This window comes from Ammospiza nelsoni, chromosome 5, assembly GCF_027579445.1.
Source record: "Ammospiza nelsoni isolate bAmmNel1 chromosome 5, bAmmNel1.pri, whole genome shotgun sequence".
In the NCBI taxonomy this organism is placed as follows: domain Eukaryota; kingdom Metazoa; phylum Chordata; class Aves; order Passeriformes; family Passerellidae; genus Ammospiza; species Ammospiza nelsoni.
Genome location: NC_080637.1, coordinates 28,579,209 through 28,604,098, shown reverse-complemented (window position 1 = coordinate 28,604,098; position 24,890 = coordinate 28,579,209). Strand labels below are relative to the sequence as shown.

At 42.4% G+C, this 24,890-nt stretch overlaps 1 protein-coding gene across 2 annotated transcripts in view; it reads right to left on the bottom strand.

Moving 5' to 3' along the window:
- The window catches only part of PDZRN4 (PDZ domain containing ring finger 4), a 260,016-nt gene that overhangs the window by 227,397 nt on the left and 7,729 nt on the right, over nucleotides 1-24,890 (bottom strand). Inside the window, exon 1 of one of the 2 annotated variants that reach the window (XM_059472350.1) lies at nucleotides 1,363-2,001. The exons of the other annotated variant lie outside the window; for it this stretch is intronic. Coding sequence (XP_059328333.1) covers nucleotides 1,363-2,001 — 639 coding nt within the window. Of the gene's footprint in view, nucleotides 1-1,362; nucleotides 2,002-24,890 lie in introns of those variants that run through there. 2 annotated transcript variants of the gene reach the window in all.

Below are 24,890 nucleotides of genomic sequence, written 5' to 3'. Positions count from 1 at the left end.
CTGCTCTAGCGTCAGCTCCTGCTCTAGCGTCAGCTCCTCACCGACAGCGCCGGCACCTCCCCTCCCTTCTTCAGCCACCGCTTTTCCCCACACCCCACCCCAGCAGTCACTGCTGGCCCACTCCACATGACCTTATCTCCAAGAGATGAAGCAAGTGTATAAGCACACCTCTCTAAACCTCACGGATTAGCTAACCAGAGGAACCTTGAAAAAAAAAAATTGCTCAAGTTTTCAGAGTTCCTCAATGCCACGAAGACCTGTGACCTGTATTCTGAGGCATTCTGGTGTCCTGTGAACAACATCCCGTTTCCCATTTTCCATGCAGCAGGCATATGCCCAGCACACTACATTGCTGCTTCGGGTGTGAGTTTCACTGCTCAGACCCTTTCCACCTGGGATTTTGCTTCCCAAGAGCCCGCGTAGATTTAGGTAGAAAGAAGAACTCTTTGCATTAAAAAACTTCTCACCACGGCTGCAATCAGCAATGTCTGAGCCTGCTAGTGAGCTCCCAGGCAGGAATCAAAAACCAACCAGTTCCATCACAGCAAGTGAAGCCAGCTCACCGCTCCTTTGCCTAAGGAGCGTGTCAGTCTCTGGGCAATGCCCCCAGATCCGAGGGGAGGGCGCAGCACTGCTCCGGCCTCTGCTTATCATCGGCGGTAGCTGTCACACCGTTCTACCAAAGCTTTGCTGTCCTTTCGCCATCCTTTCCACAGTCGACAATAATTTTACACTCAAGTTTTTTAAGACAACTTCTCAGCTGCTCAAATAAAAGTTGAAAGCCAGCTCCACGCCCCTGAGCTGCCGCCAGTACCAGCTGGAGCAAAACCAGCAGCAAGAACAGCTGGGTCCCTGGAGGCGGAGCGGTCTGATGTGGACACCCTGACCGGAGAGCCAGGACCCGTTTGCCAGCTGCCAGCCCAGCAGCGAAGCCATCTCCCCTCCCGCCCCTTCCCCATCCCCTCCGGCCGAGCAGGCGCTCGGTCGCAGCCTCTGCCAAGCCCTGCTGGGCTCATCGCAGCACGGGGTTCCGGCTACCGAAGAATGACAGGCAAGAAGCGTGTCCCCAGTGGAGGTGTTACAAAAATCAGTAAAAATAAAACTCTTCATCTGGCAACAGGGTCCGGCGGCTATATGTCCCTGAAAGAGGAGGCGCACTGCCCGCAGGATCGGGCTGGGTCCCGAACTGCTGTGGTGGTGACTGCCGGCCCCGGGGGCACAGCCCGCCCCGTAGTTCACTCGGCCGGTGGTTCACCAGCCGGGCACGGGAAAGGGAAAAGCAAAAGCAGGCTGGAGGAGGGCACAGCCGGAGGGGCGCGGACCGGGGCGCGCTGCCCCGCCGATCCCTGCCGCCGCACTCACCTTGCCGGGCTGGCCGCCCGTCAGGTCCCGGGCGATGCTGCTGATGTGGCTCATGTACTGGCCGAACTTCGCCTGGTACCGCCGCGCCGTCAGCTGCACCTCGCTCTGCAGCGCCGACAGCTGCGCCAGCAGCGACTTCTCCCTCCTGCTCCAGCGCTGGGCCTCCCTCTTCAGCTCCTGCCCCAGCTCCGGGGCGCCGCCGCCCCGCAGCGCCCGCAGGCAGCGGTGCCCGCCCGCCCGCGGCTGCCCCGCCGCGCTGCCCGGCGAGCGGCCCGAGGGGTGCCCGGCCGGGGGCTGCGGCTCGGCGGGGCCGGGCGGGCCGTAGCGGCACGCCGCCAGGTGCGCGGGCAGCTCCCGCAGCCGCACGGTGCGGCCGCAGCCCCGCGGGCTGTAGTCGCACTTGACCTCCAGCTCCTGGACGAGGCTGCGGAGGGGCAGGACGGGGCGCAGCTCGGCGGCCGCCAGCGGCCGGCAGCGCAGCGGGCAGCGGCGGCGCCGCGCCGCCCAGGGCAGCAGGCAGCCGGCGCAGAAGACGTGCCCGCACGGAGTGGACAGCGGCTCCTCCAGCACCCGCCCGCACAGCCCGCACTGCAGCTCCGCCGCCACCGGCCCCGCGAACCGCGACGGGTCGAAGCCCATGTTGCGGCCGGGCACCGCCAAACTTGGGGCGCCGCGACCCCGGCCCGGCCCCGGCGCCGCTGGAGCCGCTCCCGGCGGGCGGCGGCGAGGGGCGGGCGGAGAGCGGGGCTGCGCCGGGAGAGGCGGGCGGCAGCGCCCAGACGGAGATGCCGGCGGCTCCCCCCACCCTCTCGCATCAGCTCCCTCTCCGCGGCGCTGCCGCCCCACGCCCAGCCCCGGCACCACCTCCGCCCTCCGGGGGCACCCTCGTTGCGCGGCGGGGCGAGGACCGAAGCGCGGGGACGCGGCGCCACCCGGCCGAGCCCACCGCCCTCCCTGCACGGGCACTGTCCCGGCGGAGAGCTGTGTCCCCGGCGGGACACTCGGGGCTGGCGATGGCCGCGGACGGAGGCAGGGAGGGAGTTGAAAGGCTGCGGGACAGCGAATCGCTCAGGCTCTGACTGATGCACACTTGTGCTGGTAAATAACGCGCACGTGTGAGCACGCCTGGTTCATGTCTCTCCAGAAGTCTTCCACTCTCTTCCCTCCCGTTTTGGGATATCCGTCAGGGCACAGAATCCTGAAATCCCTAGTGCTAGCATTCTCTTTGTTGCCACACCATAAAGGAAATAAAGGTAAGAAAATTAGTTGTTGAGCTCCTTCAAACTACAGCATATGTATAAACAGCACTTCTGTTTAAAGAAAAGCTAAAACACAGCAAAATCTGGAAAAGCGTAGTTAGGATCAATAGCTGCCTGGATTCTACCCCTTCATTGCTGCACAACCCACAACATACACTGAAACATGAAACCCCTAACACATTCCCCACATAACTTCACTATTGAAAACACAGGCCAGATTGCTGCCCCCAGCCCTGTGGAAAACCTCCCAGAGCAGAGAGGGATGGAGCTCTCTGAGGAGTTTCTTCAGTGGACTCCTTCATGTGTGGATCAGACACCATCCTTTTTGGAAAGGATGACAGGTTTGGTCTGTCCAGGCTCGATCCCAGGTTATTTCCTGGGCTGAGAACTTCTGAGGTAGAGTCAGGGTGTGTGCTCACCAGTCTGCAATTTCTACTTCAAACTCTGAATCTCAGGAGCATCCCTCTGGGAAAGCCATGGGGCTTTTGAGACCCATTAATGAATGGTTCTTTTCCATGGCTAAAAAGACATCATGAGGACAATACAGTAGATACTTTTTTTCTCCCCCAAAGCCAGAAGGAAAACTCTGCATATATCTGTCCCTAGAACTGAATCTGGGATAGCAGATCTGTTATGTATACTCATGATTGACTTTAAAAAAGATTTGCAATGCCTCACAGAACATCTACAAACACAAATATTGCTGAGAAGCATCAATCTACTCTTTCTGACTTGCCAAAGAGAAACCCATAGTTTTTGTTGGATTACCACGGCCATGAAGTACATTAGAAAATGAACTGCACCATCAAATAGTGTCTCATCTCAAAGAGAATGCACTACAATCCAATATCTCAATGCAGATCAAAATCATTCTACCACATGAAAAAGGAAATCAGACACCTTGAGTAACTAATTGTACTATTCATACTGGTTTTAATCATCTATCCATTGATTTTAATTGCTTTGCTCATGGACTCAAATCAGTGTCATCCAAAATGTTAGAGAAAATTATTTTTAAATAGTGTCCTCCTCTCCATTTTTGAATTTAACTATTAATTTGCCTCATTATTTGTTTATATCCTCTTCTGTCTCCCAGGCTCCCAATGTATCTCTTTGATCTCATTAAACATGGCCCAGAACTTCAGGCCTGAGCACAAGCAGTAATGTCTTCATTCATAAACTAAACTGGGCAGAGAAAAGGCCCTGACATTGGTTCATTACCAGTTAAGCTGGTATTGCTTCTGTTAGTGTGATGCTTGAAATGGTTTTGGCTGAGACACGTGAGCAGTCTCCCAAGCCACAGCTGGACACAGCATTAGCCCTGCAGGGGCAAGTGCCAAGAGACAGTTTGAGGTGGCTGCCCTCTTTGGGAGGTGGAGGCTTAGGGGCAAGGCTGTAAGTCCTTCTGGAGTCCCTGGCACATTTTATTCACCAGTATAAATGCAGTCATGGGAATGAGGTAGCCAGGTTTGAGCCTTGGAGCCTTTTGCCTCTCTTTAGATAGGTGATTAATTAAACAATGGTTTGGGATTCCTGTGGTAAGCACACTTGAAAAAAACAACTCTGTCCTTTCTGGCCCACTTTGGGCATTGATATAGTGTCAATGCACTGGCAAAACAGTTCCAGGAAGTTGACATTTTCTTTGCCTGTTCGGGACTAAGAAATTATCTGCCTTTGCCATGATGTCAGCACAGATGGAAGCACAGGCAACTGGGTTTATAGCAGAAGCAATTTGCCAGTGCAGGAGCCTGTAATACAGACAAATATACTAAACTCATCTAAAGATAACAGCTGTCAGCATACCAGACCTCCATGGAAATGGATACACATGGATAAATACACGCAAATGTTACCAATGTGCTTACAAAGGATGATTCCTACAATTAGTCCTCTTAGTTCTGATGTAATCAGGAAACAAAAAACACAATCCTCATATTGTCCTGAAATATTCTTAAAGAGACAACATAATTAGAATTTTTTTTTGCTTCTCCAAGGTCTCAGCACCTGCAGCTCCAAGTTTCATACAGCCACTCCAATCATTGGTTCACTGAGGTGGTCAGAGGGAAATGCAGATTTAGGGAGATGGAGAGAGGCTGAGGAGCATAGGAGCAGCAGTGCTCTCCTGAACACTGGGGAGAGCTGGGATAGCACCACACTGGGACTGAAACCCAGTCACAGATCAAATAAATGTGCAGTGCCTTGTCAGTCAGTCCATGTCTTCAACAGCTTCTAATACATTCATTTTGGCTGTGCTTGGTAAGGCAGAAAAAGTAACTTGAGATAAGAAAGCATTTGCTTCCTTAGTCACAGGTACCTAGACACACACACACTCTTTGAGGGAGGATTTTGGTGGGGGTAACTGCCCTGAAGGAATTCTTTACCAGCACACAAACCCAGCTGCTCCTGATCAGAGCCAGGAGGAAGAGCTATTTCTATTATAAATAGAGGGTCATATCTGCCCATAGCTCTTTTCTCATCCTAAAAGGATCTACAGCTTAAAGGATGAACTATACAGTTGTTTCCAAGTCTTCTGATGAAAATATGACAAGAAAGTAAGAATTACTGCTCTGAAATACTGAAGGTAACTGTAAGGCTCCAGGCTCCACTGAAGTCAAAGGGGAAAATGCTGTGAACTTTCAACTCCCTTATGTGGGAATAAAATATGTATTTTTGCATTTCCCCCCTTATTTTCATAAAAAATTTGGCCTTTTATTCACCCATAGGATTTCACACAAAAGTTCTTTTTCCACTCACACTAGTAAAATGCAGTAACTAATCTAAAGTTAGGAAGACTTGGCAATTTCACTCTGAGATAAGAACTTAGATTTGAGCCTCTGCTATTAAAATCTGTTATCAGATTTTAATAGCAGAAGTCTGCAAATAATTTTTGTCACTGCACTTAGGAAAAAATATTATAAGCATAAAATTAGACAATATTACTAATGTTTTATTGGAAATAATCACCTCAGAAAGTTTACAAATTTTAAGTCAGCAAGCAATCAGTTTATCACTGAGCACAGTAAAAGTGTTTGAGGAAGTGTCCAAGCCTGAGAGCGAACAGATATTTGCTGAAAGCTGAGCAAGTATTTGCATTCATCAGTTAAGGAAAGAAAATTCAATTAAGCTGCACACATTCAGTGAAAAAGATTACATCCAGAAAACATTTGTAATCTATGTTATTCACCAGCACAAAGACACTGTATGATCTCTATGTTTGTGTAACTATGTATGACATCAAATAAACCAACAATCTGCTCTGGCCACTGGGAAAATGAGAACAAGTCTTAAAAACCAGTAAGTGGGAGGTCTAGATTTTTGACCCACCTCTTTCAGCCTCTAAGTGGCCATAAGCAAGTCCTGAAACAGCTTTTCACTTTTCTCTTCACTTGCTGCTAATGCCACCCAGCAGAGTTCACAGCAGTCAAGTCCCTATACAATTCCCATAGCTAATAAAGGCGCCTCACTAGGGCACCTTAGGGCAGTCAGGACTGAAATATGCACCTTCCAACACAACAGGTGGATAAAAGCACCTTCCAAGACATGCCTGGCCTGGGAGGTGTGCTCTGCAGTCACACCCTTGAGGTGTGAACCTTGCAGAGGGAGGAATTCAAGGAGCAGTGAGATTGTGTGTGATCTACTAGAGTCAATCTGCCCAGTACTGTAAAAGCCAAATGCTCCTAAGCATGCCTGTTCAGCCCTTTAGGAACTTACCTGATAGAAATTAACTATGCTATCAGCTTTGGACACTTCCAGCAGCTGAACAGGGTTTTTTTCAGAACTACATTTCTACTGGAGTCCTTGGTACAAGTCAAAGGTAGATATGAGCACTTCAATGTGATTTTTTCATAGTGCTTTTTAGCAGAACATTTTAATAGTAAACAAATTTGAAGGAGGAAATAGCTCCTACACCTATTTTGTGGATGAGGAGGTAGATAATTAAATTGTTTAGATTCTGGGTCAGAATTATTCACATAAACTGGAAATATGTGCCAGAACAGGAAACTGGGTCTTCTCTTTCTCTTTAGCAGACTATGAGCAAGGCAAATCCATCTCCTAAACTGGAAGCCCAGGTAGAGAAGGCTATGCACTTGACCTATATCAATACAGTTTGAGCGCTGAGACTGCATTTTCTTTATTCTCCTTTACCTTTCCCCCCCTCTCTTGTTCAGTGTTCAACATCAGCTACTTGCCGGCTCTGTGCCCCCTCCCATGGGCAGGCTGTGCTGGCTGCCCAGCCCTGCCCAGCACTGCCCTGCTCGCCGTGGGGCTGCTGCAGCCCCAGCAGAAGGTGCCAGCGGTGGGTATCAAGGTAAGGGAACATCAGAGCCTTGCCTTGGGCATTTCTCTCTCATTTCCCTTTCCCAATCCAACTGTTGCAACCCGCGGATGTCACGGGTTATAAATTTGTCCCTGCAGAGCCAGTCCATGGTGCACTTGCTGCAGACACCTCCTTTCTGCACAGAGCTGCTCCCTAAGGGTATGCAGATACAAAAAGCTTTCTATTTTAGCACCCATTAACTCAAGGGAAAAAAGTCTTAGGGGATAATTTTTCACATTATGGCGTCTCATCAGCTGCTGTCACTGAGAAGAGCCACTCACTCATCTTATGAGATGGCAGAGCCCAAACTGGACTGGAAAGGGATCACCTCATTGCTGATGACAGTCCCTCCTGAGAAGGGCTAAGTCCTCTTGCCCTTGCAGTACTTGATCAACCAGCAAACACCCAGTGGCTCTTCCTAGGGCTTCCTTTTCACAAAGCAAAATGACATAAACACCCAAGATGGAAAAACAGTCACCCCAGTATTAGTAAAATAAGGTACCACAAACTGGAATAGAAGCAGAAACTCAGTTTCCAACTCGGCATGTCTCAGTGAAGGCTTTGACAGCTGTTCAGAGTAAAATAAATTGTTCAGGGTATTTCTACCCTTTTGCATGTTTCTTTCCAGTGTCACATTGCACAGCCTTTAGAAAACTGCCTTTACCTGTGCATTTTTTGTAGTATTAACTTACCCGTCAACTGGTAAGGGAGACAAGTAAAAAATTAAAAAATACATGTGGAAAGTTCAGAGTGAAATATAACAAACTAAAAATAAATAAATGTGGGAATTTTGTGGTAGGATTTTCAGAACTTTTATTTAAATAATACCTGAATTTAAGCCTTTGAAATTAAATATCATTGCCACCAGAATGTGGCTGGACTTAGTCTAAACCCGGTGAACAGGCTAGGAGGTGTGTGCAGAGAATTTTGATTACTTTTTGCATTTTAAAATGACACAGATTGAAAAAAGCTATTAGTAAGTCAAAGAAAACCAGTCAAAAATGAAAGAAGCCAATGGTAATCAGTGCATGGGAATATGGGAATCCATGCACTGTTTCAGTGTTAAAGTCTTACTTAATACAGTACAAAAAAAAAAAAAAAGAAAAGAAAAGAAAAATAATAGGTTAGAAATATGGAAGCAATAGGAAAAATTGAAATGAAATGAAAAATTAATATCTTGTTATTGATATGGGCCATAAGATAAGCACATAAGAATATGCTTCTGATTCTTCTATACATTCTATTTGTTACACAAACTGTAATTTATGCAGTGCAGAACACCCTCTTAAATCCCATGCCTGTTGCTTCCATCCACAAAATAGGTTAAACAGAAATAGGCAAGGAGCACTTTACTTTGTTGGTGTTCCTCAAATATGAAAGCTGCGATACTCCAAATATTTAATTGACCCTAAGGTCAGTTCTTTTGAGATTCAGCTTACATTAACCCAAAAAATGCACTGGTAAAAAAGAAAGATTTGCTCATGTAATTAAGTATTCTAGTGCACTGGCAAACATGATTCCTAGATATATTTTACTTTGTCCATGAGACACTTACAACATTGAAGTTTCATGATTGCATTTGACAGTAGAAATAATATGCAGTAATGACTTAGAGTAGTTAATCTTTAGAAATGTCAGCATAATACAGAAGAAAATATTATGAGCAAGGACAAAGAATGAGTTTGGATTTTGTAGTTTTTCCAGCTCTTCATCTTTTTAGCCTTATTTTTCTTCTGAGTCCTGTTTTTCTGAAGTTATGCTTTCAGAAATTACTTATTAATGAGTCTGAATTAAAATGCATACAATTGCTTATTCCACAAGTAGACTTAGATAATTTCAATGGTTTGTATTTTATTTAATTTATAAACAGGATTTATTGTATTTGTCTTATGTGGAAGACCACCTTGACTAGTTATTCTACAAACACATCTCAAGCATTATTCTTTCTATCAGAATGTCTTGTTTGCCACCCTCACTAAAAGTAGAGAGAATTTGCTACAGTTTGTGATTTTTTTTTCCTTGTAGGTGTGTGAGAACTGCTGTTATTTCATACAGTCCTCCCTCTCTGCTCTCAGCAAGGCTGGAAACCATGACCTCTGACAGATGGTGACTTTTACAGCATTTTGGGTAACACCTGCAAGGCACAGCACTAAAGGAGCTGCAGGGAGCTCAGATCAGCCTCCATTATTGATGCCTCCATGCTTTCTGTTCCCTTCCCTCTCTCATTCCCAAGCCAGGCAAAGGGGCACAGTGGGCCTTTAACTGTGGTGCCTGGGAGCTGTCAGAGTAAAGACAGATGTGGCCTCCTGGTGTTCTTGTGCAGGGAGGGCATCCCCAGGCTGACAGAAGATTGCCAGAAGATTTGGCAGAACAGATGAACATGGTTTTCCCAAGAGTTATGGATCATGTCTGGTTTTTCTGATGTTCAGTGACAGTGGGGTTCATGTTGTTGCGTCCTTTGGTGGGAAGACCCAAGAGAAGGGCTTTCTCCCCTAGCAGCTTGCCAGGTTTTATTTAACTTCTAGGATCTTCCCACCTCCTACGCATTTGCAAGATGTGGTTGAAAGAAATGAGGAGTTTAAGCATAATTAAAGAGGGTACCCAAACAGATATGCATACACACAGATAAGGCCAATGCCAGAGACCAAACTAAGAAACAGTCTGTACAGGTAAAGCCACAGTAAAGATCTTGTGGCTGTTTATCTTAGTGCTTAAGGGAGTGCAGTTTAGCTGAACATCTCCTGGAAGAATGCTCTCAAATGAAGTGGATGTCTTCCATTTCTGGAAATATCAAGAGTGCTGAATTAGAAATCTTCAACTATATGGTTTAATAGTTTCTATTGTAATGAGCTCAAAAATGGAAAAGAAAGAGAGAAATAACTTTCTGATGCTTGAAAACATTTAAAAAATTTTGAGTTTGAACAGCAACATCTACTCCTCTTTTTGAGACACTCAGACCTGAAAGATCAGAGATGAGATCATTGAAGCATATTTGGACAAATTAAATCTACATTTTTCCTAAACTGCCTATCATCATGGATTCATGAATGTTAATTCTGGTGCACTAATGCAACTTTCTAATGACTACCCACTGCTGCACTGAGGATTGACATGTAAAGCCTGATAGTCTTGTTATGGAGTGTTTTGTCAATGTGCTAATGCAGTTCCTCCCTGCTGTATTTCCTCATTGCTATTTTTTTAACCTATAAAGGTTTTCAGAAAAGAAGCCTGAGTTTTAGAAATGCTGAGCAGCAGGATGCTTCAGTGACATCAACAGGAAATAAACAGGTCCAAATCAGGTGTGCTTTTATATAGGATGAACATGCTTTTTCTCATACCTATTAATATTGTCCTGTTCAGCCCACTCAGATGTATTTTAGGATGTTTCCACCCTTCATGCTGGAGCTGTATTATGGATGCATAATTTTCTGCTTGTATCACCAAAGATTCAGATCAATAACATACAATGTAGTGTAAGGGTCTAATATGAACTTTTGAGAGGCTCCCCACCTAAGTGAGCTGGATTTGGCCCTTGGTTATGTTCTCAAAATTAATCAAGGCACAGCAAGATGTTCTATATTAATTTTATATTTTGCTATCATGATTTTCTCTTTTAAAGAGAAACATAAGCTGAGGTTTGTTACAATTTAGCAGTTCACCTTAAATGGGAAAACTTAGATGGCAAGCGTGTTATCTGTTATATGCAGAGGCAGGGTTTGAAATTTATTACATCTCATTTTAAGGCCAGAAAATTTTCCAAAATTAGTGGTGATTCAAACTGTAGTAAAAGCTGAAGTCCTTCCTAGATCATACATACTAATATGCCATCATCATAAAATGCCACTTTAAATTCACTGATTCCAGTCTCCATCCCATGAGAATCTGAGGCAGCATTAACAGCTTCTGTGAAACATTCTCACATGAAAATAAAGCACCATGGTGGTTGGAAAGAGGAGAGGCACAGAAAATACCTTTTTTCTGTAGTAATCAGACTTAAAACTTTCCAAGTTTCTTGCTCTCTACAACATCAAAATTTATCCAGCTTTGTATTTGAGCAAGTAGTGATTCACTGCTGACTAGGACAGAGTCCAAAAGCGGCAATCTTTTCCTCTCAGGCAAAAGTGAGATGAACATGATCCTTTGGCAGCCTGCGTATTAAGAGCTCCCCTATTCCCAGGTTCTCAATTGAGGACCTTCAGTGAGGTTAGCAAAATGACATTGAAATCTGATTTTCTACTGTTTGGGAACTGAATTTTAGTACCCCACTCTTCAGGCTGGTTTTGTGAACAAGACAGCCTGACAAATAGTACCAGCTGTCTGCAATACCCTTCAAGCAGTGTGATTCAGACAAGCAGGAGCTTCTTTTTCCATTAGTCTCACTTTCAGCTTTATTTTAGCAACAAAGTGATTCCCTCCTTTCCTTCCCACACAAATAATCTGTTCCTAAAGAAATCCAGCTTTTAGAGATTAATAGCATTTTGTAGTCTGTCTAACCCTTTAGAAACAACTGTCACATTGTCAAGGCCAGAGGGATCAGAGCTCAGGGCTGACTTTCCTTATCCCTGATTCTGCCTCTGACGTGCCTTAGGATCTTTATTAAGTTAATTAACCTCTGTGACTCAGAGTAAGCACTAGTGCAATGCACGTAGTAATGCTTAACACAGAGCCCCACAGATGTGAGGCATGATAAAAGGGTACAGGACTGTTATTGCTACTAATGATCATTAGTTTGAAATCATAGTCAGGCAAAACCAAGAATAACAAGACCATTACAATTAGTTGAAAGGTAGGGTTGTGATATTTAATCATCATTAAAAGGGAACATGATGAAAAATATATTACATATTTTCAATGAGTGTCAAGAAATAACTTTGTGGGATATCTGCAGTAAAGACCATGAGTAACAGCTCTGAAAAACAAGGTTCACTATACCTTCTGGTCTTTCATCCAGCATAGAAGTTATTTCTCCTACTGTGTCACACACTGTGGCTACTAGAGTAAGTCTATTTTCATACATGTGATACAATTGGGCACTGAAAACTAACAAGCCATAAGTCTGTAAGCTTATCTCTGACTTTTTCATTGTTACTATTTTTTTACTGTGCTTAATACTTATTATATGCAATTTCTGGAGAATCGCAGATTTGGGTCAGAGCTTGCTCTTGCTCACTTTTGTCGTGTGCTGTACAAATAAATTACAAGATATTCACAGTCTCAAAGAGGTAACAAAAAGAAGCTGACACTGTCATACATAACAGTTGTTTATAGCTATCTTCCGATTTTTTTTTAAACATTGCCTCTGGGATATAATTAGATAGAGAAAAAAATCTCATCCATCAATGAAGATATTAGCGATCAGAACCGAATATTGGCAGTCTCAAAGAAGACATTCCTTTCCAGCTATCAAGAATTTTCCTTTATTGACTTGTCTCTTTCAGTCTATCAAAGAAAAGTTTTAATTTGCAGCTGAAATCCTGATCCTACAATGAATCATGTTTTCTCTTGAATGCAAAGGGCGTCTGTCTGGCAAAGTTGGCAGCCTGACCTCTGTAAATATTGTTCTATTGATAAAAAGAGGAATTGGATATAGAGACAATCCAAAATAAATATTTTGCTGGGATCTTGAATGTCTGACTACAATAGAGCGAAGGGATGTTGCTGCATTTTAAATCATTCTGACATAAGTTGAAGTGAGCATTCGCTTTAGTTGAAAAACTGTCAAAGGCAATCTGCACCTTTCCTTTCGGAAATGAAGATGGACACCTATTTAGGGACTGCCCTTTTCACTTTATTTTCATAAGGATTTGCCGTTGGTTTGGTTGGGAACAAGTCCAGGCTTCTTGATTTCTAGGAGAATTAGGAAAATATTTCAATAAAATATTCAGAAATACCAGCATGATGTGCTCCTGTCTTTTGGATGGACATGGATGGAAAAAGAGCCCTTTGTGCTGTCCCTATCAGAAGCCTTCACAGTCTCAGGGAGGCTTCCTCAGCATGCTCTTGGCACAGGTGTGCAAGTGGAAAATCAGCTGTGCATGGTAGGCAGCAGATAGGCAGCCCAAAGGATCAGAGGAAGGGAAACCTTTATGCCCCCACTTCATACTGAGGAAGTACAGAGGCATAATTTCTCCCAAAAAAGGAATTGCTGCAGTGGATCTCCTGGCATGGCTCACCTCCCCACTCTTTCCTGACAAGGCTGTATCCCAAAAGAAGAAAGACGTGCTGCTCTATGCTGCCATACCTCCTCCTTTCTGTCCCCTTTGCTCTGACAAAAACTGCTACATAAAGCAAAAAGGGTGTGCAGAAGGAGGAGGTGTATGTGAAGGATTACAACGAGAAATCCTCAGAATAGCTGATGAGAGGTGTCTCAGCACCATCAAGTCACAACAAAAATGGTCTGACACAGAGGCATGAGCGAGCTTGTGCTGAAGTCAACAGAACTGTACCTCTGCTTAACCAGTGACAGCCTCCTGCTGCTCTTTCCCAAAAGGAGAAACAAAGGAATTTTTCCCATCAGAGACTTTTTCTTCTTATCAATAAATGACACTGTCTCACTGCTGCAATAGATAATCTGTAAATAACAGACGACATATTTTTACTGGCTCATCTGCTTAAGCAAAGAGAACTCCTGTCATCAGTGCTGAGCTGTAAACCAAAATTTGAAGGTAAGATACTATCTACTTCTTTCTCCTGTAACTCACAGTGCTGCTGGGACTGCTGTGTAAGGGAATGTATGTCTAGTGCATGTGACAGATACCCTAACACTTGCTGTTTATCTGGTTCTCCCTTCCTATGAATCATTCTCCTTTCTGTACTGTATACCTACTGAAAAGGGCCTCCTGTTTCAAATTTTTTACAATTCATGCTTACAATAAAATCATAATAAAACAATACTTTTGCAGTAAAAATCATTACATTATTTACCTGGAGTTTGATTCCTCTTTTCTGGAACCTCAAGCTGAACTTCTTTTTTTCCTTATTTTCTAGATCATGGAGAAGATTTGCATCTGTCTTTCTTTGTTGTGGGTATATTTCAGAAATGTCACCCTCTCAACGTTTTGAAAAAGTTTTTCTACTTTTTTTTTTTTTTTAAAGAGGATGACACTACTTGCATCCTCAGTACCACTTGTAGGAATCAACCATAGGCCACCAACTGAATCCTAAACATGTGTATCAGTCACTCAAAAAAAGAGTGAGAGACAGGGAGGGCATTCTCCTGTGTTAACACAAATGTTCAAAGAAAATCTAACAAAACCTGTGTTGTAGCTCCACGGCAAGAGTTCTATTGTGATTACATTGCACGGGTTCTAGATTGCTAGAGTTCTGTACCTCCTTGATGTTTCTTGTAGGCATCTCCTCTAGGCACTGACTCATCCTTGTCCTCACAGCAGCCAGCTGACTCCAGCTCCCCTCACCAACCAACCCACTCTTTTGTAACGCTCTTCTTATTGGCGACAGCTGCGGCCTGGTAAAGTCAGGCCTGTTCCAAATCTCTAATAATTGGCTCAGCTGCAACTCTTTAGGGGGTAAGATTACTTTCCATACTACTTTTATTTTCTTATATTGTATCCCCCTACAAACCTGTCCATGCCCAGAACAAAAGACAGAGAACACTATCCACACACAGAATCCACTGCCACCAGGCAATTCCCACCGTTCTGAGGGCACAGGCACTGCCACCAGAGCACACTGAAATGCCTGCTGAAGTCATGCAAGCAGAGCAGGGCCCAGGGTGGGTGCTGAGGCTGAGCCAAGGCCTCAGCTCTGCTGAGGTGACAGTGTCCCACACTTCAGCAGTGCTGCGGCACAACTTTGTGCCTGTGACCTCGGACGCTGCCTGCTCCACCTGGGCCTTAAGGTGGCTTCCTGGCCCTGCTCCTTGCACAAACAGGCAGTGAACCTGAGGAGAAATAAAGAACAGTTTGTAAAAAGAAGTAGGCATAAAACAGTATAAAGAAAATAAATAATAGTTCGTGAAAATCTCACACAGTCAAAACCAAGGGCACCAAATTTATCAGACAACTTAAGAGAAACACAAATCTGCCTGTTAGGTTGCCGTCTCCTAGACTGGAGGTCTTCAAAGCTGCCAGAGGAAGGCTGTGTGCCTAATCAAAACACATCTTCTCCTGCCTCAGTGATTTGATACCCTTGCTTTTGGGAGCAAAGCATTCTCCTAAGTACCACTGGGCTGCAAGAAAGTCTTTCTGGTATATCTGTCAGAAGGCTGATTTCTGAGCTCAAGCTGAAGCTACTGGGGAATTTTGCTTAAAGTCAGACTCTAAATGAATCTCTGCATAACTATTATTGCCTTGTTCACACTCCTCTCTTTCTGCTTTTTGCTCTAATTCTCACAGCTGGAATTGATAAACTGGGGGCTGAAAATGAGGAGAAACTTTTTTTGGTTTAGGTCTACAATATGAATGCAATTGTTTTCTCTGGGACTGCAGTGGTTTTTCACTAGCAAAACCTTGTGCACCAGTACAAAGTTACATTCTGGGACAAAGTTTTAAGAGTTTGCTTCCTATTACATCAAAAAGCCACAGCAGAATCAACATTAGTGCATCAGGAATGCACAGAAGGATCCATAATAAATGCTGTCTTAGAAGCACAGAACAAACCAAACTGAATACAGGCATCTAATGCCACTTGCACACCCTGCCATGTCCCACTTGGTTCCTTGTCTGTCTCTCACACCAGAGAGTGCAGGTTCCCAGGTGCCTGCAGCCAAACCTGGCAGTCCTTTGCAAATGTCCTTAGTGTATTTTGCCTCTTAGTACATGTAACCAATCCACTGATGACTGCACATCTAATTTACTTTGAACCTCTTAACTACATCTTGGGATAAAGAGATCAATTTCTTGTCCTATGTTTTTTGACAAGAGCTTTTGCAGAGCTTGAGGTTTGCTCCCACAGCCATCATGAACACCCCTGTATTCTCTGGAAAAGTTTTCTTAAGTTTCAATGAGCTTTGAACAGAGCTTATGAAGTTACTATTAAAACAACAGCTAGAGGCCTCTGCTGAGACTGAGAAATACTGAATAAGAGTCAAGAACTCTCTAAAAGGTTCTGAAATGAACATCAAATAGATGTGATAGAAAACAGGCAAATCAACTTCCCATTTATAAGTATAAATTTATAAATTTTTATAAATTATATTTATTTTACAGATTTGGTTTCTACTCTAAACACCTAAAAACATATGGTGGAATCCAAAAAAGGAGATTACTCTTCCCAGGTCCCAGGTCAGCACTTTATCTACAAAGACATTGTCTTCACCTATTAGCTGTGAGGTAGGTAACAGAGACTAGGTTAAAGACCATTAATGAGAATTCAGGAGTTAGAAAATGAATGATAACCAGGAACTCTGAAACAGCAAGGCAGTGTACATGTCCTAGGATGCCATCTTTCATCCCGTGCTCATGTTGTTTTTTCCTTTCCATGGGTTCTTTCTTAGTGCAGAACCCTGACTGTTCTCAATGAATGAGTAACAACACAATGTTATTTTCCTTCCCTTGTTCAGTGCAAGGCTGTCCAGGTTTCATCTGGGATAGAGTTAATTTTCTTTCTAGCAGCTGATACAGTGCTGTGTTTTTTGGATTCATTATGAGAATATGTTGATAACACAGTGATGTTTTAGTTATTATGAAGCACTGCTTACCCTGCATTAAGGAGTTTCCAGTTTCCCATGCCCTGACAGGGAGGAACTGCACAAGAAACTGGGAGAGGGCATGGCCAGGACAGCTGATCTGATCTGGAAAAGGGGGTATGGCCATGCCATAGAACATCATGCCAAGTACATAAACTGGGGGGATTTATCTAGGAAGCACTGCTCACTGCTTTGGGAGCAGTGGTTGTTCATTGAGTGGTGAGTAACTGGATTGCACATCATGTGTTTCTCTTGGGTTTATTTCTCTCTCTCTTTATGTTCTCTTCCTTTTCAATATTATTATCGTCATTATTATATTTTATTCAATTATTAAACTCTTTTTATCTAATCCCACAGGCTTTATTTCTCCAATCCTCCTGATTCCACTGAGGGTGTGTGAGGGTGAGCAAACTCTCTGGAGTTAAAACACAGCAACAGGCCAAGCTGTCTTTCTTCTCCGTGAAGCTGTGTTGTGAAAGTAGGGTTATTCACATCCTCAGGAGCTCTTTACAGTGCCTTTCATTGCAGCATGTGTGTGCTTCATTGTAATTTGTAACCTGGTTTCACAAGGCCCTCTGAGACATGGACTTAGTGTTTTTCCCATGTTCCAGGTTAGTAGGTGCAGTGCAGAGTGACTAATGTCAAGCTGAACAGCATCTGCCTGCTTAGGGCTGCAAGGTCCTTGGATGTGCTCTGGGAGCTCTGGCAGGGAGAAGTCACATCTCTGGAAGCTTTCACTGGTGAATCACAACCACTTTCTACAGAGATGTTTTAAACTTCTCCAGAGACATGTGGTATTTCAAAGGGCTGTCTCTTGACCAAAATTGAATTTTTGCAGTGACAGGAAAAGATAAGCTTATAGTATAAGGTTTATCCTTTTGTGAAACTTTGTATCATAGCACTAAATCTTAAAAGAAACTACGTTTAAAGTAAAAGGTGTTAAATTCTGAGACAGGTAGAAGTATATTCTTTATCCCCAAAACACTGGCACTACAGTTCTAACTTTCCCAAATATTCAGAAATATGCTCTGGAAAAATAAGTTAGATGGAAGTTAGATGGAAAATTGCATCCAAAAGAGTTGGAAGAGTTGTGAGAAGCTAAAAGTGGGGTATTGCAACAGGAAATGTGCAACCTCAGGAATATGCTACTGGCCTCAATGCAAACTCAGAGAGCATTCAAAAAAGAGATGAAAAAGAGTGTACTGCAATGCTGAAAAGAAAGGAAATCACAATAAGAACATATAAGAAAATAATGCCTGTCAAAAAATAAAGAATGTTTGACAGTAATCCCATAGAATATTGTGTGTATTTCTCTGGTCATTCTTATCCAGACTTGTGGCACCATGAAAAAATCCTTTTCTTGTTTTCCACTGCCAGCTCATACAGAAAAAGAGCTTGCTGGTTATATAAAATGGAGGTTATCAGCAATATTGCTAATTAATGGTGTAGTTGCCAAATAAGAAGTTAAACTCTGACAAACATGACCTAATGTTACACAAATATGCTTCATAAATCACAGTTAAAAAAATTACACAACAGGCAGCATTTTTTTTGGACAAGTAATAGAACCTATTGGCAGTTAGTATAATTAAAGGCTAGTAAGCAGATGAAAATGTTTGGGGGTTTGTAGACTTGTGCACATAAAAAAAAGATAGAAGTGTTTTTAAAATTCCACAGCTTTAACTGGTTGTTGCTTCAAATGGGAAGACTTCAGTGGGAGGCCAAGGATCTACAGGCAAACCCAGGTTCAGCATGGGGAGGTCTCAGATCTCTGGGCACAATGAGGCTGTTTTGGATGTCCTGTGATGGACACAGCTGTTGCTGGCACTGATGTTGCTCCCAGCAGCCAATGCCAGTGCACTGTGGTACTGCCATGCCCCCGGGTATCTGCCTGCTCTTGTGACATATGGGCTATTTTCTTTGTCCCATTGTATCCCATAAAATTTGAAGCTCTTGTGAAATACTGGAAATGTGGAGAGCCCTGAAGGGCTGTTCAGGAGATGGGTTTGCTTGGCATCTTCCCTTTGAATGGAGCAGAAGGAAGTAGAGTCCACTTGTTTAATATATTAAACAGGATGTTTTGAATGATGGCTTGTAACAGGTGGGAGCTGAAGAGTGCAATGAGGAATAGGGAACTTCAACAGCAACCTCAACTGAGACATTGAGCAGATTTAGTTCTTAGGTTTAGATGCAAAGATTAAAGAAAAGGGGAAAAATCTTGCATGGGAGAATTCCCTTTACTTATTTAATGAAGTTAAATCAAAATTTTTACAATTCTGTTTCAAAATAATGAAGTCTAATGACGACGATGCACCAAACATATATTCACTCTGAATGCTGTTTGCCTACATCCAAGAGAATGGATTGACTACATTTTTATTGCTATCAGAAAAACATTTCTCATCTATTTTAGTACAGATTTAGTAAATCATTTCACAGTAATATTTATTTAAGCAGAAAAACATTTGTCAGTGACATTGAGAAGTTAAGTTCCTTTTGTGCTTGGTAATTTATCATTAGACACACTGGATTGACATATCATCCCAGGAGGGTAAGGAATGCTGTGAAAAACTGTTACTTATTAAAAGGAAAATCAAAATATGAATATTAAATAGACTGCACTGTGATGGAGGTTTTGTTTTAGTACTGGTGAAAGAGAAAAGCACTATAAAAGCAAAACATGCTACATGAAAAGAACATGGATGGAAGCAGCGTCAGTGACAGCTGGCTCCGAAACTTTTGTGAACCTGCTGATTTCAGTGGCCTTTGGATGAGGTCCAGACTAAAGCCACATTTTTATATGGCAGGCAAATTTGATAAAAGCACAGTCAGAAGCAGAAACAAAGAAGTATTGAGGAGCTTTGCAGAGTAGACAATGAAGCAGAAATAAACAGAATCATACAGTCCAAAGGACTAGAATTTGCATTCACTCACATTGAAGCCACTTGACTGATTTCCATTCAAGTGGAATTTGAGTTGGAAAAAACCCCAGAAATTGGAATTTTAAAAAATCTTCAATATCTGGGTTATACATCTAGGATAAGCCCTGCCAGGAAAAGTGCATGTACTATGCCTGGCATTTGGCCCCTGCTTTGTATTTCAGTTGGATTTCACTAATCAGAAATCCCCAGGAATTTATAACTTCTTCCTCCTTTCATGGGACCACCTGGCCAGCTCCCCATTATACCACCAGCACAACTAAAGCCCCATGAAACACAAACATACAAACACTTTATCTCCTCATGAACATGAGTAAGAGCTGCTGCTTCCACTGATGTGGGACTGGATCTCCAGTGAAAGGTTTCCCTCGTTCCAGATGGAATTGTGAAAGGCCCCAGCTGAGATGACAATGCACCAGAAAGAAGCACACAGACATTTAGTGTGAGTTTAAACACAACTGCAAAGCTGCCATGCCAAACCCCTTCATACCCTGTCAGTACTAGAGCTCTTCAGGTGCCTTGGGTTTTTAGCTTTTCCCAAGATTGTTTGAAAAAATGCAATTATTCAAATGAACGATTTCAGCAACACAAGATATACTGAATCCTTCTTTTTTGTTCCAGTAAGGATGAGATTAGTCTGACCTTGTCTTCAGCTTCAGTAGAAAAAGAGACTCTGTCTGGGTCTTAGGGCAGCCAACAAATGGGAGTGAGGGCACTCTTTAAGAAGCCCAGCCATACGACTGCAAGCTTGTAGGAGAAATTTGGATGAGCCTTTTATTTTCTCATCACTCTAAAGTAGTACCAAGAAAGGGAGGAAGAATAATAATGCATGATGCCTCCCTGGAACAGAGTGTTAATGGCTGCAAAGGCCAGCCAGGTTGTGCTAGTGGCAGCATAAATGCCAGATTTAAGATACATTTCAATGCACAGAAATTCTTTTATCTATGTATTAGGTATTTTCTTGCTGATTGATTGATTCCTGAGCAGAAAAAGCTTATGTGCTAGATACAGTTTTTCTCACTCCAGAAGCCTTCCCTCTTCCTTCTAATGGAGAGACTGACTGTCCTGCAAGGACAGCAGAGGCCTAGGTAGGAAAATGTGACAGCTCTTCTAATGCTGTGTTGTACTGGCCCATGGAAGTTTTGTTCGCTTTTTGTTCCACAGCTGATTGTTATATTTTTTCCAGAAAATATCTGCAGACAAATTACTTTACTCTTAGCAGATGCCCAATGGGGTTTGTCCTTCAGGATCCCAAACAGCTCTGCTATCATGGTGCTTTGGCCAGCACACTTTTCCCCCTGGTAATCAAAGGTGTGTGTGTAATTGCATCACCTTCTTGTGCGCTCTACTGGCTATCTCAAAGTCCTTTGTGGGGAGTCTGATCTTCCCCATGCACCATAGGAGTAACACAGGCACTGCAGGATTTTGGATTCTGCAGCAGAGGCCCTAATTTTAAGGATTTAACCTCTTTGAGGATCTGGCCATTTATAAATGGTGAAAAGCAAATATGCTCTATTTGCACATGATTGACAAAGAAAGAGTTTTGTAATAATAATTCATGGCTTCTCAAGAACATTTCGTGTTATGGAGTCAAAATTTCTTGGAACAAAGTTGTGCTCATCAATTTACTGTCTGTGAGGAACTTTTTCTGAAAAAGAATGTGAAAAATTACTGTGTCTTTAGAAACAAACATGAATGGCTAGCATAGATCATTATTATTATGCAAAAATGAAATTTTTTCTACAATCTTTATTCCTCAGGCATCTGCAATGATGTCCCTAAAAACAGTACATCATTTGTGATTCACAAGGAAGATGCTTTCATAAGCTTGGAGCAGAACAATGACAATGGGAACACAGTAAAATATTATCAAGTTAGAATGGCCAAACTGCCATAATTTTCTTTGCATTACACCTTAAGATGTTTTAACTGAGGGGCAAACCACATTTTGTGGTTTTTGTTTTTTGTGTGACATTAAACTAGCCTAATCCAGGCTTGAATAGGCACCCAGACATAACTGCAAACTGAAACACAGCATGTGTGAAACAAACTTTACACATGAAGTACCTGTGATAGAAATTATATTTATAAATACAACACATCTACACAAACATCCAGAGACTAATTGCATTCATAATTAACAAATGTTACTCAAAGCATTGTTTATATTATAAAACCTGTAACTGGGAAGAAAACATGTTGGGCCTTATCCACATCTATTGTAGCCCAGGAATAGTCTGGGTTAGGTTTTGTATGAAGTTGCAGGCACTTTGAGATAAGCAGGCCCAAAAAACCAAAAAATATCTGAATTTCAGTGCCATAGAATAAAAAAAAAAAAAAAAAAAAAAGCAAAAAAAGTATTCTGGATCAAAAGATTGCTTTGCCCAGTTACTGATACGTAGTTTCATCTTTCTTGTTCAGGTATCTGTGCTTTCAGCCAGTGGTCCACTCAACACCTGTCCACAAATGTTGTTCCTGTTCTTCCCAATAACTGTCTTGGGAAGCCATCAGGTTCTTATATCAGGTTCTGCCATGAAATAGATGAAAATAAATACTCAGGATGCCAGAGGAAGTGTTGCACCTTTGTCAGTCTAGTCCACATATTGAAATATTTATAGAAGATGGAAATCTTAGTGGTTTTGTCCCATTTGATATATCATGTTTTGAGTGGGCTTAGATGCAGACACATTAAAACGTGTAATGCTAGCACTACATGTTGGTTTTGACAATTTCTGTTAGTCCTGAATTAAACCTAGCCTGGCTTCTGTGACATAGGTCTGACTGTCTCATTTCTTGAGAACACAGTTTGCTTTACTTTGAAAGAAAAATGAGGCTTTGAAAGCCTTGGGACAAAGATTTGCTCAGTAGATTAAAATTACTGATGTTAATATTTGTATTTGTTTGCCAAAGATAAAATTTGAATGTCCTATTTTGTTATTTCAGACTCTTGCATGCACAGTATTTTATTTAATTTTTTTTAATAGAGGAAGAAAGGACATATTTACAGCAGCAAAATTATTTAGAATGAAGGTTTAAAATTTTATAAGATCATTAAATTAGAAATCATTTGACCAAGGATATAATTTTCCAAATAGTTAAATAAATGCTGAGTAAGCAATTCCATTTCCTTCTGTTGCATTTAAGAGTTGCCCAAAGTCATGTCACACGCTTAGATGAGACCTTTTCTCCCCACTACAATGTTGTGCAATGGTTTCCACACCCATACTGGGGACTGAGAGGGATGACAGACTGCTTTATCTTCAGGAAAAGAAAAACTGGTTGACAGAGTATTCAAAGGGAGAGGGAGAGGAAGAGGGAAAGAGAGAAATTCGTTTGGAACCCACCAATGTTATTATGAAATATCAAGTTCTAATCCACATGACTCATACCAGCTACTCTCCCCAGGCTGGCCAGAAGACAAAGCACACTATAATTATGAGGGTAAGACTGGAATGCTCTGAAAGCCTATGTAAGGAGCCTGTTGGACTCCACTGAAACCCACCAAGGGCAGAGACCTCCTAACCAAAGACCATACCTAGAGATTACAAGTGGCAGGGCCCTAGTCGAGTTGAAACACAGTGATACTTGCCAATTGTTTCTCCCTAAAATGATTGCTCTGCTGAATGCCTGATGGAGGCATTCAGTGACATCAGTGAGTGGTCACCCATGACAATTTTATTCCTTCAGCCATTTCCTATCACTTCAACTGCAACGAAAAACGTTTTCTTTCCTTGCATAAAACTCCATTTAAAATGAATAGGCCACGGGAAGCTTTTCTAAAACTAGAACTCACACTCCTTGAGTAAACAAGAAAATTCCTCGAAGGATTTATTCATAGCAAGATTAATGTTATGGCATGGATTCTTCAGCAAAATAATTTCTTATTGTATGTGAAAGAATTAGGGCAAATGAGGGCAAAAGGAGAGCACAAACTGCTAGTTTTACTGGCTGGAAAAGATCAGCCTTCCTGATTAGTTTGTCTCTTCTTTTGCTCCCCATTCCATGTTAGAATGAAAATATCACCCTATAATGTGTTTGTAAAAATGTCTTCTCCATAAACAAAAAATTGTTTTTGAATAGCCAGTTCTCAGTGCATTGCAAGTCCACCTAGACAGTTTTAAAAAGGCAAGGTAAAAAAAGAAGAAAACAAGTAACAAAAAACCAAGAGCAAACATTTTCAATGTCAAAAAAACCCCACAACCTACTAGCTTAAATACAGTCTAGAAACACAGATCCAGGAAATCATGCCTACAAATTTCTGCTTTCCTTTACTCATTCAAATTTTTCCCATTCCTCTTCCATTTTCTCAAGGATTTTCGTATTTGCTTCTTTTCTTCTAATTGTTTTGCCTTTCCCTGTACCAGTTCCTGACCATCCTTGTTCCAGTCTTCAACATGCCCAGTTCTTCTTTCCCGTTCTTTATCCCTCCCCTTTTTCATCTGTAGCTGCTACATTTTGTGTCATATTTTCTATTCCTCCTTTGCTGGTGAGGAGCCATGAGCTAATGTCTTCTCCCTGCCACAGAAGGGAGACAGGAACACATACAAAAACAAACTCCTGTGGGAAACAAGAAAAAGTAGAACTCCCACCCAGCTGTTGCCTTGTGCTGCTTCCATTCAAAGGCTTGCAGTTTACAAAATCTTAATTCCTCCCTCGTCCCTGTAGGTGAGGAATAAGGGAATAAGAGATCCCTCATGGAGGTCCCAGACCATAAGGACAGCAAGAAAAGGAAACACTCCCTTCTAGCACAAGAAGAACAGATGTAGTTTGCCCTGAACCTTTAGAAATATTGCACAGTCACATCCACTGGAGAAAACAATTCATCAGTTTTCTGTCTATATTCAAATCACTCCATTTACTTTAGTTCCTCAGATTAGATCATCACCTGGCACAGGCAGCCTCCAGGAGCTCACCCTGCTCTTGCAAGTCCCAGGTTTCCAATGAAGAGCTCAGGAAAGTTACAATATCCATCTTGATTTTAGCATCTTTCTTTTTAAACCGTTGCAATGATGTGAAAAAGAGCTCTTAGAGAGTTTGGATGTTTCTAATAAATCGTTCAAATGCCAGGCCTGCCATATCTGCTGCCTTTCCCACTAGCCTACAGCTCTTTGCTCTCCTTTGTGAGACCTACCTGGTGTCCTAATCTACCTGTGATTTATTTTTGGCACTGGATAAGAATTGTATATTAAGTTTGTGAGATTATTAAGGAATAGTGCTAATAAAAAACTGAGCTCTTGTTTCTCTGAAATCACTGAGAATGTATTACTCAAATACACTTTACACAGATTCATGATTACTAAGAAATTCTGGGTAATATTTTTTCCTTTGTTTTTAGTTTCGGGGGTAATGCTTGTATTTTTGATTCA